This window comes from Talpa europaea, assembly GCF_964194135.1.
Source record: "Talpa europaea genome assembly, chromosome: 3".
Lineage (NCBI taxonomy): Eukaryota > Metazoa > Chordata > Mammalia > Eulipotyphla > Talpidae > Talpa > Talpa europaea.
Genome location: NC_140069.1, coordinates 78,063,117 through 78,080,019, shown reverse-complemented (window position 1 = coordinate 78,080,019; position 16,903 = coordinate 78,063,117). Strand labels below are relative to the sequence as shown.

Below are 16,903 nucleotides of genomic sequence, written 5' to 3'. Positions count from 1 at the left end.
GACCCGAAATTGACAGGTTTGCTGAGAGAGGCCTGCATGGTTGCAGGTGTGTGGCTTTGAGAAGAGTGGCCTCCGCTGAGGGAGGTCAGTGAAGAGAAGTCCCAGCATAGCATAGGTCATGGGCAGGAAGGCTGCGGCCCTGTTGAGGGAGAGAGTTGGTGAAAGGAAGCACCTGCAGTCACAGGTGGGAAGAAAGACTGCTGCCCTTTTCTGGGGGCAGTGTTAGGTTTTATCATCTCCTTTCTGTATGGAGGGGCCCATCTTTGTGTGTGGATGGTTTGTGCTCCTGACACTCCATATAACAGTCTGCTAGTTTCTGGGTGGTTTGCCTCCTGATCTGGGCGTTGATGCCTAAGGGCTTTGGTTTCTATAACTGGGTTAATGGCTCATGCTAATCCCCTCTATTCCTACCTCTTTGTGAGAGTTAAGTTCTTGACCTTGTATCTCCTTTCCAGTTTTTCTATTCTTATCCTCCATCAGTGGCAGAGGATGAGGACAAGAGTGTGAGCAGAAAGAACACATGGGAGACTTTTTTCCTTTCTTATATATTTTTACATCATTGTACATTTTTAAACAATGTTTGCTCCCCCCCCGCCCCGCCCTTGCTCCCAATTGGGAGGCCTTAAGAATTCTAAGAGAGTGATGAAACACTGTTGGAATCAAAATGTATTTTGACAGTTGAGCCAGTAGAATTTGCTGACAAATTGAATGTGAAGTGTGAAGTAAAGAACAATATCAAAGATATTTCTTAAGTGTCTGTTTTGAGCAACTGGGCAGGAATGGGAAGGCAATTAAGATTTTTTTATAAAAAGATTTATTTATGCATATTTATTTATATAAAAATTTATTAATTTATTTATTTATACTGGGGTATAAACCAGAAGTGAGGGTGGAGGGGTAGTTTGAGAGGATTCACTAGAGACAGAGTGAGGAGCAGAACAGGCAGATCTGAAATACACTGCTGAGGGAAGGAGTGGGTGAGAAGGGAGAATTCTGCTGGGCCATGTGGATTAGCTCCCTGGCTGGGATTGAACTTAGGCTGCCTTGGTTATGGTGTGATAGTACTAAGACTTATTCCCTATGCCACCAGGAAGGCCCAGGAAATTAATATTTTATCTTTAGAATTTTATATTCGAGATGTTTTTTAGGCTTTCAATGAAGTTGTTAAGGGCTCACTTAGATGTCAGAGGTTGGTGCTTAGGTCAAACTTAAAGACTAAGTCCATACATTTGATACTCATCAACATAGTTTTAATGTTTTATATTTCAGACCCCAATACCAAAGGAGATTATCTACACTGAAGAGAAGGGAGGCAAAGAGTCAACTCTGTTAACATTGGGGTGATGGGAAAAGGAGACAGCACAAGAAACAGAGATGGTATGTTGGAGAGTATGGTTTCCTAGAAGTCAAGTAAAGAAATTGTTTCCAGAAAAGAGAGGGCCTCCCTAGTGATGCAAGGGGTTAAGATGCAACCTATGAAGCTGTCTGCAGCCTCTGCAGCATGAGTTCGATCCCCTCCCAGGGAGGTACCCACATGGTATAGCAGACCTCTCCTGTCTTGTCTGCTGCTCCCCTCAGCAGTGTATTTCAGTAGATCTGCCTGTTCTGTTCCCCACTCTGTCTCTGGTGAATCCTCTCACCCCCCATACCTTTGGCCTGTACCCAGTTCTTGTATGCATAAATAAATAAATCTTTAAAACAAAAAGAAAAAAAGACTCATCAGATTTGTCATAAGTTACTTACATGTGAACAAGTTAGAAGAAAACTGATACTTAATCACAATGTGAGTTTGACAAGATAGTATGCAGTGGAACAGCGAGGGATAAAGGTTTTCAAAACAGAAGAGGAAACTAGATGAAGACATGGAGACTATGAACCCAAACAACTCTCTAGGGATTTCTACTTCTGGTAAAGTTAGCCTATGTTATACCTACTGATTCCAAGAATATCTAGAAAAGCAAGCCTAATTATAAAATCTCTCCACCTAAAAATAAAGTATGACATAAAATGCTGAAGAATAATAAGTTTTGGAAGAAGAAAGAAACTGTGGGAGATAAACTCAGCATTGAGGCTATTTTCTCACAAGGAAGAGGTAGCTGAGAGTTGGAGCAACTGAACAATACTTTCAATAAGCTCCAGAAACTAAAAGGATGAAATTTGTAATCTAGAGTGTACCAAACAGGATAGTCAGTAGTTACCTGCTACCACTTTGAATTGGAATCCCAAAGAACTGACTCAAGAATAAGTGTGAACCAGAAGTAGTTCAAGGATGGCAGAGACAAAAGCATAGCTTCAAATACACTCAATCCTTAAAAGTGAGTAAGGTAATCTTATGTTGCTAGTGCCTATCACTATCTACCAAAAGAAACACCAATTGTCTCTGGAGTAAGATAACATCATTTAAGACCTCAATTTTTTAAAATAATTTGTCAATATTCAGTGGACTCAATAAGACTAGCCAGTCTTCAAGGGACAGTCATTGGTACCCCCACCCTGGTTCTCTGACTCTCAGATCTTGTCCAGTCAGTCACTCCCTGCTCTGGTGGAGGTGCACAAAGGGGCATTGGTTTTAATAAGGTCAATGGCTTCTGCACCATTACAATTTTGGCACATAGGTTCCATTCTCTTCTTTTCTCTCTTCAATGTTTTCAGAAATATGAGCTTCTTCCTGAGCGAGGCCTCCTGTCAGTGAGATCCAGCCTCCAGGCAAGGGATTAGAGAGCTCAGGTGATCTCATCACTCTCTTCCAGTTCAATAATTTTAGAGCTGCATGAAGCAGCAGCTTGTTCTTGGTACAGGTCAAATGGACATCCTTTAATAATTTTGGGACTGTCATACACTCACTAGCAATAAATGTGAGGACCCCCGCCCCTGACCAGCTGAAGAACTAGAAACAGCTAAAAAGAAGAATGGACTGGACTTTAGCCTCAGATCACGTGTATGTTCACAAATCAGTGATTTGTTAATTTGTTCAAGTATAAAGATCATTTTCAACAAATAAGAGATCAAGTAACTTATTATTTCTTCAAAGGGCCTCTTGAAAACACCTGGAAAAATTGGCTTGAAGAAAGAGATTTTAATTAATAAAGTCAAACATAACTGAAAATTTTCCAAACTGGAAAATTTCTCAACTTTTTCTTTGAAGACAGTTTCTCAAATAAGGAGCAACTACATTTTGTTCAGTTTCTTGGAATAAAATTCTAGAGTTACTGCTACTAGTGGAAGTTAAACATTTTTTGTTATTAATTTGTATGTTTTATAGACACCATGCTTAATAGGCCATAATTTCTTTCAGGCCTCCTTCCTTAGACATGTGGTCTGTGGTCTGAAAATCAGACTAGACTCATACATTTATTTTTCATTGCTTTGAAATATTGAATCTTACTCATTATTAAAATAATAAAAGGACATCATTTTAGTATTTTTTTAAAACCAAAAATTATAAGATCCCTATTGCTCAACTGCATAAAGAACACAAATTCCAGAGCTTCCCTGGTAGTGCAGCGGTTGAGCGCTGGGTTGCGAAACTGCCCGCAGCCTCTGCAGTGCCAGTTCAATCCCTGGCTGCCAGGTGAGGGTCCCACATGGCATGCAGACCTCTCTTGCCACCCGCTGCTCCCCTCAGCAGTGTACTTCGGTCCTTCTGCCTGCTCTGCTCCCCGCTCTGGCTCTGGTGAATTCTCTCACTCTCCCGTGCTTCTGACTGTAGCCAGTGCTTATATAAATAAATAAATAAATCTAAAAAATTAAAAAGAATACAAATTCCAGCCTCTCTGTGGGAGTGAAGCGGTGGCTCGGCAGTTCTCAGATCCCTCACTGATTCATGTTCCCTGTCTGGCTTCCCAGCAGCAGCTGAGCTGAAAAATAAGAAAAGGTGTCTAAATAGATGAGGGTAATTGAAGATGAGAAAGATGAGTCCTTTGAGGGCCTCCGTGGTGGCACAAGGGGTTAAGACTCAACCTACGAAGTCATCCACAGCCACTGCAGCACGAGTTCGATCCCTGGCCAGGGAGCTACCCACATGGCGCAGCAGACCTCTCCTGTCTCTCCCGCTGCTCCCCTCAGCAGTGTATTTCAGTCAATCTGCCTGTTCTGTTTCCCATGCTATCTCTGGTGAACCCTCTCACCCCGCACACCTCTGGCCTATACTCCCGTTCTTGTATGTATAAATACCTTTAAAAAAAAAAAAAAGAGTCCTCTGAAATACTATCGGAGGATGATGAGACAGTGCTGCTGTTCAAGTACAGCTCAGGTCCCCGGTGTATGTGGGTTGGCCTACAGGAATCCAGTGTCAATATATGAGAGCTACATACAATGGCACTTCTACTGGCAAAGAGAAGGAATTGTGCATGCCCCGTTGCTGGCTGGGGATGCCGTTTGAAGAAATCTGGTACATGTTGTCAACTATCCCAAAGATAATAAAAGAAGAATGGATGAGACAGATGCTTCATCAGCAGTGAAAGTGAAAGGAGCAGTGCAGAAGGCATTTGACTCATCATGGAAAAAAATGAACAGTATCTAATGGTTCAGATCAAGAACCTTATGGTACAGATCAAGGAATATATTAAAACTAGTTAATTTGAAAGGGGCTGGCTTTGTTTTATGGAATATGAAACCCAGGTGAAGTCACAGTGACATATGATAGATGGACGATGACTGTAAACTTTCTAATTCTAAGCAAAGCCCAGAGAAATCTTTGAGAAGCACCGAAGTGTTCGTTGGTTGCTGTACAGAGGACATGACTGCAGATGAATTGCAGTGATTCTTTTGCCAGTACAGAGTAGTGTTAGATGTCGTCATTTTCAAATTATTCAAGGCTTTTGCCTTTGTTCATTAACAGGCGATCAGGTTGTAGTCTCTTTGTGGAGAGGACTTGGTCATTAAAGGAATCAGTGTATGTGTATCTAATGTTGAAGCTTAGCACAACAGCAAAAAACAGAAAGAGGTGGAAGATTTGCTAGTCATCCAGGTAGTTTTGGGAATCTGGATGGATTTGGTTAACAGTGAGTGGAACTAGCCTGGGAAACAACCGAGCAAGTAATGTGGGTGGAGGGATGAACTTTGGTGCTTTCAGCATTAACCCAGTGATGATAGTGAAGCCTGGGAAGTGCTGCGGAGCAACTGGCTGTGATGCACATGTTAGCTAGTCAGCAGAACCAGTCAGGCCCATCTGATAACCAAAGCATGCAGAGGGAGCCAAATAAATAAATAAATGGACTCTGCTCAATGAACACAATAATTGTTTTTCCTAATTTGTACCATTAGCTCTATTGTCTTTATTCATAATAAATGGTTAACATATAAAATATAAGACTCTTAGCTTTGCTAATTATGAAAACCCTCTTAAGTATAGTCAATTGGGCTAGCAGGTCTTGACAGTTGATGTATGGTTTAGTCTTTGAGGAACTGTTCATGGTATGCTTTAGACAATATATTAAGGTAAGTTCAGATGAGTTGTACAAACTCAGATGAAGAAAATCAAAAATACCTTTTCTCTTTAATAGCATGAGTTTTATTTTACCTGAATATGTACCTGATATTATTTGTTGCTTTACTTGCATAGACACAATCTGTGTTTTTTTTTTGAGGCAGATGTTCCATGAATAACATCCAATTATAGGAAAATGAAAGTTCTTTAATAAAAATCATAAACACTGGATATACTTGTGTAGTTGATTCAGATAATATATTTTTTCACTGCTTATGATAGCTTTTAATGAATAGCAAGAACTGGTACTTTAAAGCTTTTTATTATCTACAATGCAGTCTGACAAAGAAGATATCATTTTGTCATACTTAGCTTTACTGCACATACAGAAAGTACTAAGGATTACTTTAATTTTTGCTTTGAATCAAATCTGCAAGAAATACATATATTTCAAACTCATCACCCACAAAGAAATATTTAGCTCCTCAAGTTATCATTTTATTAAACAAATACAATTTGAAATGTTTATGATAAAATGCAGCAATATTGAGCAAAAATGTGTGCGAACAGTAATTCTACAACTGTGAAGACATCTCCATTTTACTAATTTTGGTGACATCTTCCCAACCATGTCTGATCTTCAGTATCTTCTTCCTCAAGCATGGCAGGAACAGTATGGCTTTACACATCAGGACAACAATCGGAAGGAAAACAGCTATCATGAAAGTTGGAGGTGTATACCATATAAATTGTTTTATATCTACCCATTTATCCCAGGCAAAAATCAATGCGTGTATTGTGCCCAGCAGAAGGGTTACAATTCCTAGCTTGCTCTGCAAAAGAAAACAAAAATTATCTTGGTGAAGACTGATTCAATAAAAGTTTATTCCATCCTACCTCATCTGGATTTGTTGTTGCTTAGAACGTCTTTCATTCATCTGTGATTATTTTGTTCTCACTTTTGTGAACAACGTCCACTTGTATCTTTCTACTATTTTCACATCCCCTGCTCACTCACTTACTTTAGGGTAATGTCTTTGTATCTAAACTATATTAGTTGAGAAAATTCACCAACTTTCTCCTTTCAATCTCAGCTACCTGACAACACTGTCTTCCCTTTCTTCACACATTTCTCATCTCTTGTAAGATATTTATTTTATGGTTGTTTTTGTGTGTTTGCCTTAATTTTGCTTATCAGGAGACATCTAAAATGAGGGACTCTGGCTTATCACAGGTTAACTGCAGGATCAACGCCACAATTTGTACATGTTAGGTGTTCAATAAATATTGGTTGGTTGACTGAAGATTACTTCAAAGTCTTTTGACTTTAGTGATCTTTATCAATTGTGAAGGCAATTAAAGTGACGGACTCTGATTTTGGCACATTATTGCAAAAGTGAATGGTCTCGGCTTATGCCAAAAAAAGCAAACATTCTGATAAAGGGGATAAACAACAATTAATTCAATGCTTGAACGAAACATAGAGATATGGAGATGTGGCAAAAAAAATTTAGCTTGCATTGGGATGCTTGGTACCATCAAGACCGAATTGCTTAAAAATTGTTCACCTAGGTAATTTTATGGCACTTTGACACAGCTCTTCTAGACTTTTGATTTCTATCCACTATTCATTGGAAATGGTCATGAGCCTACGAGAAGGAACCTGACTCACAATTAAAGATTTATTGTTTTTAAAATTTATTTATGTATATAAGAACTGGGGTGTAGACCAGAGGTGTGGGGGCAGGGGTGAGAGGATTCACCCAGAGACAGAGAGGTAAGCAGAATAGGCAGATCCACTGAAATACACTGCTGAGGGGAGCATCAGGAGAGACAGGAGAGGTCTGCTGTGCCATGTGGGTTAGCTCCCTGGCCAGGGGATTGAACTCAGGCAGCAGTGGCTGGCAATAGCTTGACAGCACTGAGACTTTAATCCCTGCACTACGAGGAGGCCCCTGATCACAATTATACAGCAGAAAATATTATTTTTTTTAAAGATTTTATTTTGTTTTGTGTAGAAGAACTGGGGTGTAGGCCAGAGGTGTGGGAACAGGGGGTGAGAGGATTCACCAGAGAGAGTGGGGAGCAGAACAGGCAGATCTATTGAAATAACAATGCTAAGGGGAGCAGCAGGCGAGACAGGAAAGGTTTGCTGTGCCATGTCGATTAGCTCCCTGGCCAGAGTTTGAAATGAGGCCGTCACAGTGGGCGTTCGAGGTGGAAGCGCTGAGACTTACCAACCCCTAGGCCGCCAGGGAGACCTAGGAAATATTTTTAAGCCACAGTGAATACAATCAAGTAACTGCTTCTATTTTCAGATATGTATCTTCATGGTAAATCAAGTATAACTAGTTCTTGGATCATAAACCAAAATTTTCTAGGTTAGTAACTGAAAAATACATGTTTGAAGATTAATTTTCCAAAGATGTATTGTATACTTATTGTGGGTGAGATGCTGTGCACTTTGTGGAATGGACTCAGCTGTTAAGATGCAGAGCTAGAATTCCTAATTAAATTTGAAAAGTGGTGCTTAGCATATGTATAATAGGGAGAGCAATATAAGAGAAAGTTATTTATGAGCAACAGAGAACTCCAATGTCTAGCAGGTTGAATCCACAAAATCAGCAAGTACTGTGCTTGGAAATGTGGCACCACCTCTGAGCTGCACTGAAATAACTCACAAGGCGACATAATTTCCAGACTACTCAGACACCCTGCTAAAATGTCTGTTGGAGTATATGTATGGACATGTATGACTGTGAATTTGCAAAGATGTCCCCCAATAAAAGCTAAAGCTATGCAATTTAAAAAATCTTGGCAGTGCTTATGACTGAATTAAATTTACTACTTTGAAACCTGTCAGACATGGATCCTCTTGTGAATCTTGGCATATATCTCTTTTAGGGTTAAATCTAGTATGAGGGGATTAATCTCAGTAAATCTGAGACAGTTTTGAATTCCAAGAATATTCAAGTTTGGAGACTTCAAGTGAAAAAACTACGTAAAATATAACTTGGAAAAGGAAGCCTTTCAAATGAGATATTAGAAAAATTTTGGTAGATTAAAAACTCCTTATTTCAAGAGGTGCTTTTGTATGGATTGTATAAACCGTTTAACTTAAAAGGGATAAATAAACTCAGCAGATAGGCAAAAGAATATCCAATAACTTTTGGGGGAATTAACAAATCATCAATATTAAATTTCTAAAATATTATATATGTTGTTTTAGACGGGCTGCAAATTGCTTAACAAACTTCAAATGTTACAAAAAGATTTTTCTTTGAGTATTGCCACTTTTATGTGAAGAAAACACTTATTTAGAAGCAACAGGTAAAAATGATGGGAGAGCACATTTGTTAACTGGAACAAGTGTGGAATCTTTAGTGTTAGAAAACCATGTTATTTTTGATGGGGTAAAATCAATATAATTGATATAAGCACAAAAAGATATACATTTCTGAGGCACCAGGGTAATTTATGTATCATTTACCTGAATATATTGAAATTCTCTCCACGTCAAAGAGTCACTCACAGATGGAAGAGATGTCACAGCCAACAGAGCCAGTATTGCAAGTGCCACAATTCCCAGGGACACATAAATTTCCATTCTCCAGACATCATGCTCAATCCAGGCATCTTCTTTATTTTGTTGGACCTATCAGAGGGTGGAAAGAGGCAGAAAGCAAACAAATAACATGTTTTCTGTATAAGAACCTCCTTCTTTACTCCCTCTGTCCACTATGAAGACCCTGCAATAACTAGTCTTCATAAATGTATGACTTTGCTTTTGCAATCCTTCAAGGAAATGACATAGGAGCTGTTGACCTTTCCTTGAGTGCAACATTTATATACTCTATTTGATGGTTAGAATTGTGTTTACTATTTGCATCTTAAATTTTTCACTGTAAAACTGTACAACCAAATCTCAATGAAGAGTTATAATGAAACAATTTTAAATGTGAATTACTTTTTCAACACTGGGATACTGACATTAAAATAAGAAAGTGTTAATCTGTTAGGCTTTTTAATTCAGTCATATTGTTCATATCATAATCCTACCTGTTGATAAGCCCAGTTTAGCAACTTGTATCTGTAGGATCGTCTCATTGGATAGGATAAACTATAAATTGCATGCAGTACAGCAAAAAAGAAACTGAGAAGCCCAAATTGCTTTCTTGTTAGCATCCATCTATCCAACCAATGTGGAAACTTCTTGTACTTGGTTCCATTATGAAGCTGTACAACTGCTGCTATCACACCTGGCAAATAAACCAGTGCCAAGAGGGTGATAGAAACCATTGGCAAGACTTTGTTAATGACCAGGATTGGAATTTTATAAAAATACTGTTGACGGGAAGTTACAAAAGGGTGAATTATTTCCCTCAGAAGAGTGTAAAGAAAAGTCAGAGATGATACAATAGCAGCGATTTTAATTGGTAAGCGCCACTTTGGAAAAAGCTCCTGCTTGTGTTGAAGCTCTGGAGGGCAATCAAATTCATCATAGTAGGTTGTTTGGTGCAAGTCCAAAAGCACAGGTCTTTTCAGCATGCTGGTTTCTCCTGAGTTCTTACTCTACAATGCAAAGAAAACAAACATCTTAAAATTGAATAAAACACTGGGATTTCTCTTAAATTACTTGTTCATTTTGCTTATCAGGGAAAGAAAAGGACATTCAAAACTATACTTTGGATATCTGTTAGCTGACAGTAGCTATGTTTATGTAGTTCTAATCAAAGGTGCACCTAGGTACATTGGGATTTCCCATTCATTTTTCTTTAAGCCAAAAGAAATACAGGCTTCAGATACATCCACCAAAGTTTATACTGCTGCATTTCTATCTTGAAGGCATGAAAGAAAGGAATAATTCAATGAAAAAACTGATACTGAGAAACGTAAAAAAAAAAAAATCCAGTAATCTTTGGCAAAAATAATATAATTTGTAAGTTGTAATAGTTGTGTTTATTTTATAATATTTTTGTTGGTTACTGGATAAATATCTGCAACAACTGAAGACTAAATTCTTCATTAAGTCAAATACAAAGGAATAGTAATAATATAATTATTATTATTAAACATCAGCAGTTTCCATCATGTAGTACTGTAATGATTTTATATTTCTAAAATATCTCCTTTGTGTAAGTACTGACAGACAAATGGTCTGCAAGAAGCTATAAAGGAAATATAAGTAGCAAAATCCCACAGGGATTATCTATTTCCTGAAAACATTATCCAGCTGCATTTCGAGGTAGTCAGCAATTCAAGAGAAAGTTGATGATAAATATTTTGTCATTTTCCCAATTAACCAATATATCAGCAAACAAAAAACCCCAAAAACTTATTTCAGAATGTTTAATATTGTTACTTTATGAATAAATTCACTTTTATATCCAATATCATCCCTCATTTCTTTAGTTCAAAACGTAGATCCATGTTTTAATGCCTGAAATAATATTGATTATCTTGATCATTTCCTCATTTTATGCAGATTAACTTTAATTCATATAGTTCTCTTTAGCTTCTAGAGTTGAAAAATGACTGCTTACAGCTTGACTTTTTTTCAGTAATAAATCTCTGCTAGATCTAAAATTTTTTCCAATTATTTCATTTAGAAGGGAGTTGATGAGCATGAAACAGTTTCTGTCATCTGTGAATGTTAATACAATCTAAGTACAATCATTTGCCATCCATTTTCTGGTTAAGAGTGGAGAACAGTAAAGCTGCAACTGGGATAGCTAACTTGAAAATGAATATGATTCCATTTTATTCATACTTTATTATTCATACTTATAATATTTTAATATATTATAAGCTTATAATATATTAATTTTTATAGGAAAATAATTAAGATATGCAGTGGTGAAGGACTATGGGTGCTTTGGTGTTAACATACATTTTAAGATGTGTGAACCTGTTCCCCTGAATCATATACATCTTATAAATCAATATCATCACAAGAAAATATAAAATAAAAGTTAAAATAATTTCATTAAAATTGTAGTTGAGATCAATTAGAAAATTAAAAAGAGTTTGGACCCAAAATTGCCACAACCTTGGGCCTCCCCAGTGGTGCAGCGGTTGAACGCTGGGCTGCGAAGCTGCCCGCAGCCTCTGTAGCGCCTGCTCAATCCCCGGCCACGGGTGAGGGTCCCACACGGCGCGCAGACCTCTCCTGCCACGCCTGCTACTCTCCTCAGCAGTGTATTTCATCGGTCTGCCAGTTCTGTTCCCAGCTCTGGCTCTGGTGAATTCTCTCACTCTCCTGCGCATCTGACTGTACCCAGTGCTTGTATAAATAAATAAATAAATCTTAAAAAAAAAAAATTGCCACAACCTTTTTAGTTGGTAAGAAACATTTAATCTTGAGTTGGCACAAAAGTGGGACAAGTGATTCTTTTCCAAAAATGATTTGCTTTGGTTAAACAATGATGCATCAATTTACTTGATGATCTCTTGGTAAACTGCCATGGTGACAAAAACATACAGGCTTACAAAACTATGGGCACTAGTGACACTTAAAAAACAGATCCACAGAATGTCGGAAAGAATTGGAAGGGCATTGGAGGTTATTCAGTCCAACTCTCTCACATTATTGATAAACCAAAAGCTAGAATTTTCAGTGACTCATGAAAGGTTATTCAGCTAGTCTTTGACAGTCAGTTGAGGTACCATTTCTCTCATACATTACACTACTCTTCACTCATCACAATATCATGACAGTAATCACTGAAGATATCAGCAGACTGGGGTGAAAATCACTTTTACAACACTGGAATATATAGAGAATCATTTGAGTTATGTTTACAGATTTGAATTAATCATCATTATTATTTTACCAAATAATTATCTTCTTCTAGACTTCTCCTAGGCTTCATTTTCCAAAGTTCTTCTTGGTTTATGATGCTTTGTCTGTTCTCCATTAATTTTATAAAGTAGTACAGCTTCAGCCACCTGTAAAAATAAAAATTATTTTCTTTGTCTTTGCCCTTTATGATGTTAATATTTGACAGGACAATATGAAAAATTTACTGATATGGTGGAATGGCAGATAAAATACAATTAAAATGAAGTAGTAGCTGGGCCTCCCCTGGTGGCGTAGCGGTTGAGCGCTGGGCTGCGGGGCTGCCTGCAGCTCCTGCAGTGCCAGTTCGTTCCCCAGCTGCTGGCGAGGGTCCCACAAAAAAAAAAAAAAAAGAAGTAGTAGCTGATTTACACATTTAACCTTACTATAAGCTGCAAGACTCTCAAAACAGTGCATTTGTGTCAATAACTGTCTAATTTTGTGCAATGAATGCCCACTCCAGATGCTCATTTAGAGGAAAATCAAGTCCCCTTAAAAGCAAATAGAGGGGCCTCTCTGGTGGAGCAAGGGGTTAAGACACAATTTATGAAGTTGTCCATAGCCACTGCAGTACGAGTTTGATGGCCAGTCAGGGAGCTACCCACATGGCACAGCAGACCTCTCCTGACTCGCCCGCTGCTCCCCTCAGCAGTGTATTTCAGTACATCTGCCCGTTCTGTTCCCCACTCTGTCTCTGGTGAATCCTCTCACCCCTCCACACCTCGGGCCTGTACCCCAGTTCTTGTATGCATAAATAAATAAATCTTTAAAAAAATAAAGGCAAATAGAATTAGTAATTCATCCTTTTTTAGAGGATCAATGTTAGCAAGGGAAGTTGGCCTAGCAGACACAAGATTTTACTTCAGTGATTGTAAATGGGATTGTTTTCTTGATTTCTTTCTCTTCTAGGCCATTATTTGCAATATAGAAACATAATAGATTTTTATTGATTTTGTAGTACTGCCCCTTCACTGTATTGATATATTATTTCTAACAGTTTTTTTCAAAAGATTTATTTATACATATGAGAACTGGGGTACAGGTCAAAGGTGTGGGGGTGAGAGGATTCACCAAAGACAGAATGGGGAGCAGAACAGGCAGACTGACTGAAATATACTGCTGAAGGGAGAAGCAGGCAAGACAGAAGAGGTCTGCTGTGCCATGTGGGTAGCTCCCTGGCCTGGAATCAAACTTGTGCTGCAGAGTGCTGTGACTTAATCCCTTGTACCATCAGGGAGGCCCCTGTACTCAATAATTGACATGCCCACTCTCCTGGTCAACCCACTGGAAATTAATTTGTGAAACTTCCTACCCTATAAAGGAATCTTTTTCTTAATGCCCTTCACAGATTCTCATTCAGACCTGGTGTACCATTTTTTCAGGAAGGGAAATACATGATGTCACAATATTATTCACTGTCTTTATTAGTTCTAAATTTATTTCCAGAAGAATACATCACCAATTCCTATTTCATGTAATTCAAGAGAAAAACAGAATATATAATCTTATGGACAAAAAAAGATTGCAAATGTTTCTGAATTTTATTTTATTTTTTTAAAAATTAAAAAAAATATTTATTTATTTATTTATTAAAGATTTATTTTTATTTATACAAGCACTGGGTACAGTCAGAAGCGTGGGAGGGTGAGAGAATTCACCAGAGCCAGAGCGGGGAGCAGAGCAGGCAGAAGGACCGAAGTACGCTGCTGAGGGGAGCAGCGGGCAGCAGGAGAGGTCTGCACGCCATGTGAGACCCTCCTCCGGTGGCCGGGGTGCAGCCAGGGATTGAACCGGTGCTGCAGAGGCTGCGGGCAGCTTCGCAACCCAGTGCTCAACCGCTGCGCCACTGGGGAGGCCCTGTTTCTGAATTTTAGAGCACATAAATACTTTACAAGTGGGCAGCTGTTTCTAAGGATTAGCTTAAAATACTTAAAACATTTACAACTTTTAAATGTTTGTTCTTCACAAAGAATAAATAAGAATCAGCTTTATATAATGCCAGCCTTTGTCTTTCTTGAATACTCTTGGAACATTTTCCAGATACATTATTTGGAAATTTCACAATACTCTTGGGGAAGGTTTTTGTTGCATTGATATGCTCATATTCTTTCCCAACTTTTTTACAATCTATATCATTTCCTCCATTTGCAGAAATGCTCTTCCTTTGGTCACAAAAGTGGGCATATGACTCAGTCCTGGCTCATCACAGTTCTCTATTCCCTTGATCATAGATTGACTTAGTGATAGCATACAACACTAGCTGAACCAAATGGAATACTTTAGTAATTATATATGAAAGTGGAAGAGAAAGATGTTTTTAATGTTTTGTTGAGACAAAAGTCTATCATGCTTTTTTCTATGCTGTAAGAAGAAAGCCATACTCATCAGAACAGAAGTTCACAGACCCAAGTATAAGTAAGAAATGGGAAAAAATACTGATGAATACTGGGGGCATATTGTAAATATTTAGAGTCCCTGAGACAAGTTCCTAAATTTTGCAGTTACACAGGTAATACTTTCTCTTTTTTGCTCAAGTTAGTTTAAGTTGTGTGTTCATAATTTGGAATTTGAAAGAGTTATAAGTAAAACATACGCCAATCATCAAGTATATATGAACTCAACCCTAAGATAGTGATGTTGTTTTTGGAATCAGTGGGTTTGGAGTGCGGGGTCCCTGGGTTCACTCTGGGAAAGGTTTCACCAGAGCTCCCCTTTTATCAGCACGCAGTGAGTTTCCCAGGCAAGTTTCTCCACGAGGCAGAGAAGTTACTTATATTTAAAGAGCAGGTTTATTAGAGAAAGGGACAGAAAGTAAAGGACACTTGCATAGACACAAGTGGGCAGGAAGAGCCGCCCAGGTTTGCTGAGAGAGGCCTGCATGGCTGTAGGCAGGCGGCCTTGAGGAGAGCTGCCTTCGCTGGGGGAGGTCCGTGAAGAGAAGCCCAGCTATAGGTCATGGGCAGGCAGGAGGCTGCTGCCCTGCTGAGGGAGAGAGTTGGTGAAAGGAAGCACCTGCATAGTCACAGGTGGGCAGAAAGAGTGCTGCCCCTTCGTGAGGGCAGTGTTAGGTTTTATCATCTTCAGGGAGGGGCTCATCATTGTGGGTGGATGGGCTGTGCTTCCTGACACTCCTTATAGCAATCAGATAGTTTTTGTGTGTGGCGCCTCCTGATCTGGGCGTTGATGCCTAAAAGTCTTGGTTTCTGTAACTGGGTTAATGGTTTACACTAATCGCTTCTACCCCTACCTCCTTGTGTGAGTTAGGTTCTTGATCTTGTAGCTCCTTTCCAGTTTTTCTATTCTTATCCATCAATAGTACTGAGAAGGAAATATTGAAATGAGACTGCATGTCTGTTCTGAGGAGCTTACAGTCTTTTTTCTTTTCTTTCTTTTTTCTTTTTTTTTTTTAAAGATCTATCCATTTATGCATACAAGAGCTGGGCTATGGGCCAGAGGGGGGTGGGTGAGAGAATTCACCAGAGACAGAGTGGGGAACAGAACAGGCAGACTGACTAAAATACACTGCTGTGGGGAGCAGCGGGCGAGTCAGGAGAGGTCTGCTGCGCCATGTGGGTTGCTCCCTGGCTGGCAGGGGATCTAACTTGTGCTGCAGAGGCTGCAGATTGCTTCACAGTGTGGTGCTTAACCCCTTGCACCACCAGGGAGGCCCTCTATTTTCTTAAGGAGCATTATTCCAAGCCATTTAGTGGTTTAGCCAACATTATAAATGTATGTGTGTGTGTGTGTGTGGGGGGGTGATTTGTCTAGGAGTAGAAGTTTATCTACTGTAATCAAAGACAAGAAATAATTCACTACATTTAAAAGACGTTTTAACTCTGTGAGCTGCAGGATGACACAGATAACATATAAATTTACATTTATCCATATTAACTCAACTAGATTGTGTTGAGTATTAACTCAACTAGATTAACTCAATAACTAGATTGTGTACAACAATGCAAGGGAGTTGGAACGCAAAGTTAAATGAGATGGAGTTTCTGCTCGCCAACTCTCAAAGACTGGCAGATAAGGCAGATATTTGAACAAGTAACTTCACGATACAACGATGAATAATGAAGGAAGACGATGTTATATGGATAGAGGGTGGCATGAGAAGGGTGATGCCTCTCTAAACCTGGTCCTGGGGCTTCCAGCAGGTGGGCAGTGTTTGCTGATTGAGGGCCACTATGCACAGAAACAGAATGATGTGCTACCCAGTCACTGGTCTGCGCCTTAGGGACATCAACCAGAGAGAAAAGTCAAAGAAAAGTCTAGGGCTGTTAGAAAGCTTTTGACTGTGTGGTGTGGCTCACAGTCAATTTTGTACTCAGAAGCCAAGAAAATAAAATATCATTCAAGTAAAATATGTTGGTTTCCTTTAGACATTAACCAATGGGTAATATAAGGTCTACAGTAGAATCTTTTCATACAAAAAAATAAACAACAGGAAACAGCACAGTGTTCAGATGGTAGGAACTCCAGAATTGACCTAAATTTCGCTAATTTTCATCCCCATTAAAAGCAAAGCATATTTCTGATGTGACTGTTTCTGTTTTGCTGTGCCAGTGCAGATGACCCCATGTTTCTGCTAAATATTGACACAGCCCAACCTACTCATGTTTATGTAGAAGAGTTTA

At 38.9% G+C, this 16,903-nt stretch overlaps 1 protein-coding gene across 1 annotated transcript; it reads right to left on the bottom strand.

The window, feature by feature from the left end:
* Positions 1–6,003: 6,003 nt before the first annotated feature.
* Positions 6,004–12,345, bottom strand: STEAP1 (STEAP family member 1; the record flags this gene model as incomplete). The annotated part of the gene is made up of 4 exons (XM_084229477.1): positions 6,004–6,261; positions 8,919–9,083; positions 9,488–10,000; positions 12,262–12,345. The coding sequence occupies 4 exons, from the start codon at positions 12,343–12,345 to the stop codon at positions 6,004–6,006; spliced, it is 1,020 nt and encodes a 339-aa protein (XP_084085603.1).
* Positions 12,346–16,903: the final 4,558 nt, after the last annotated feature.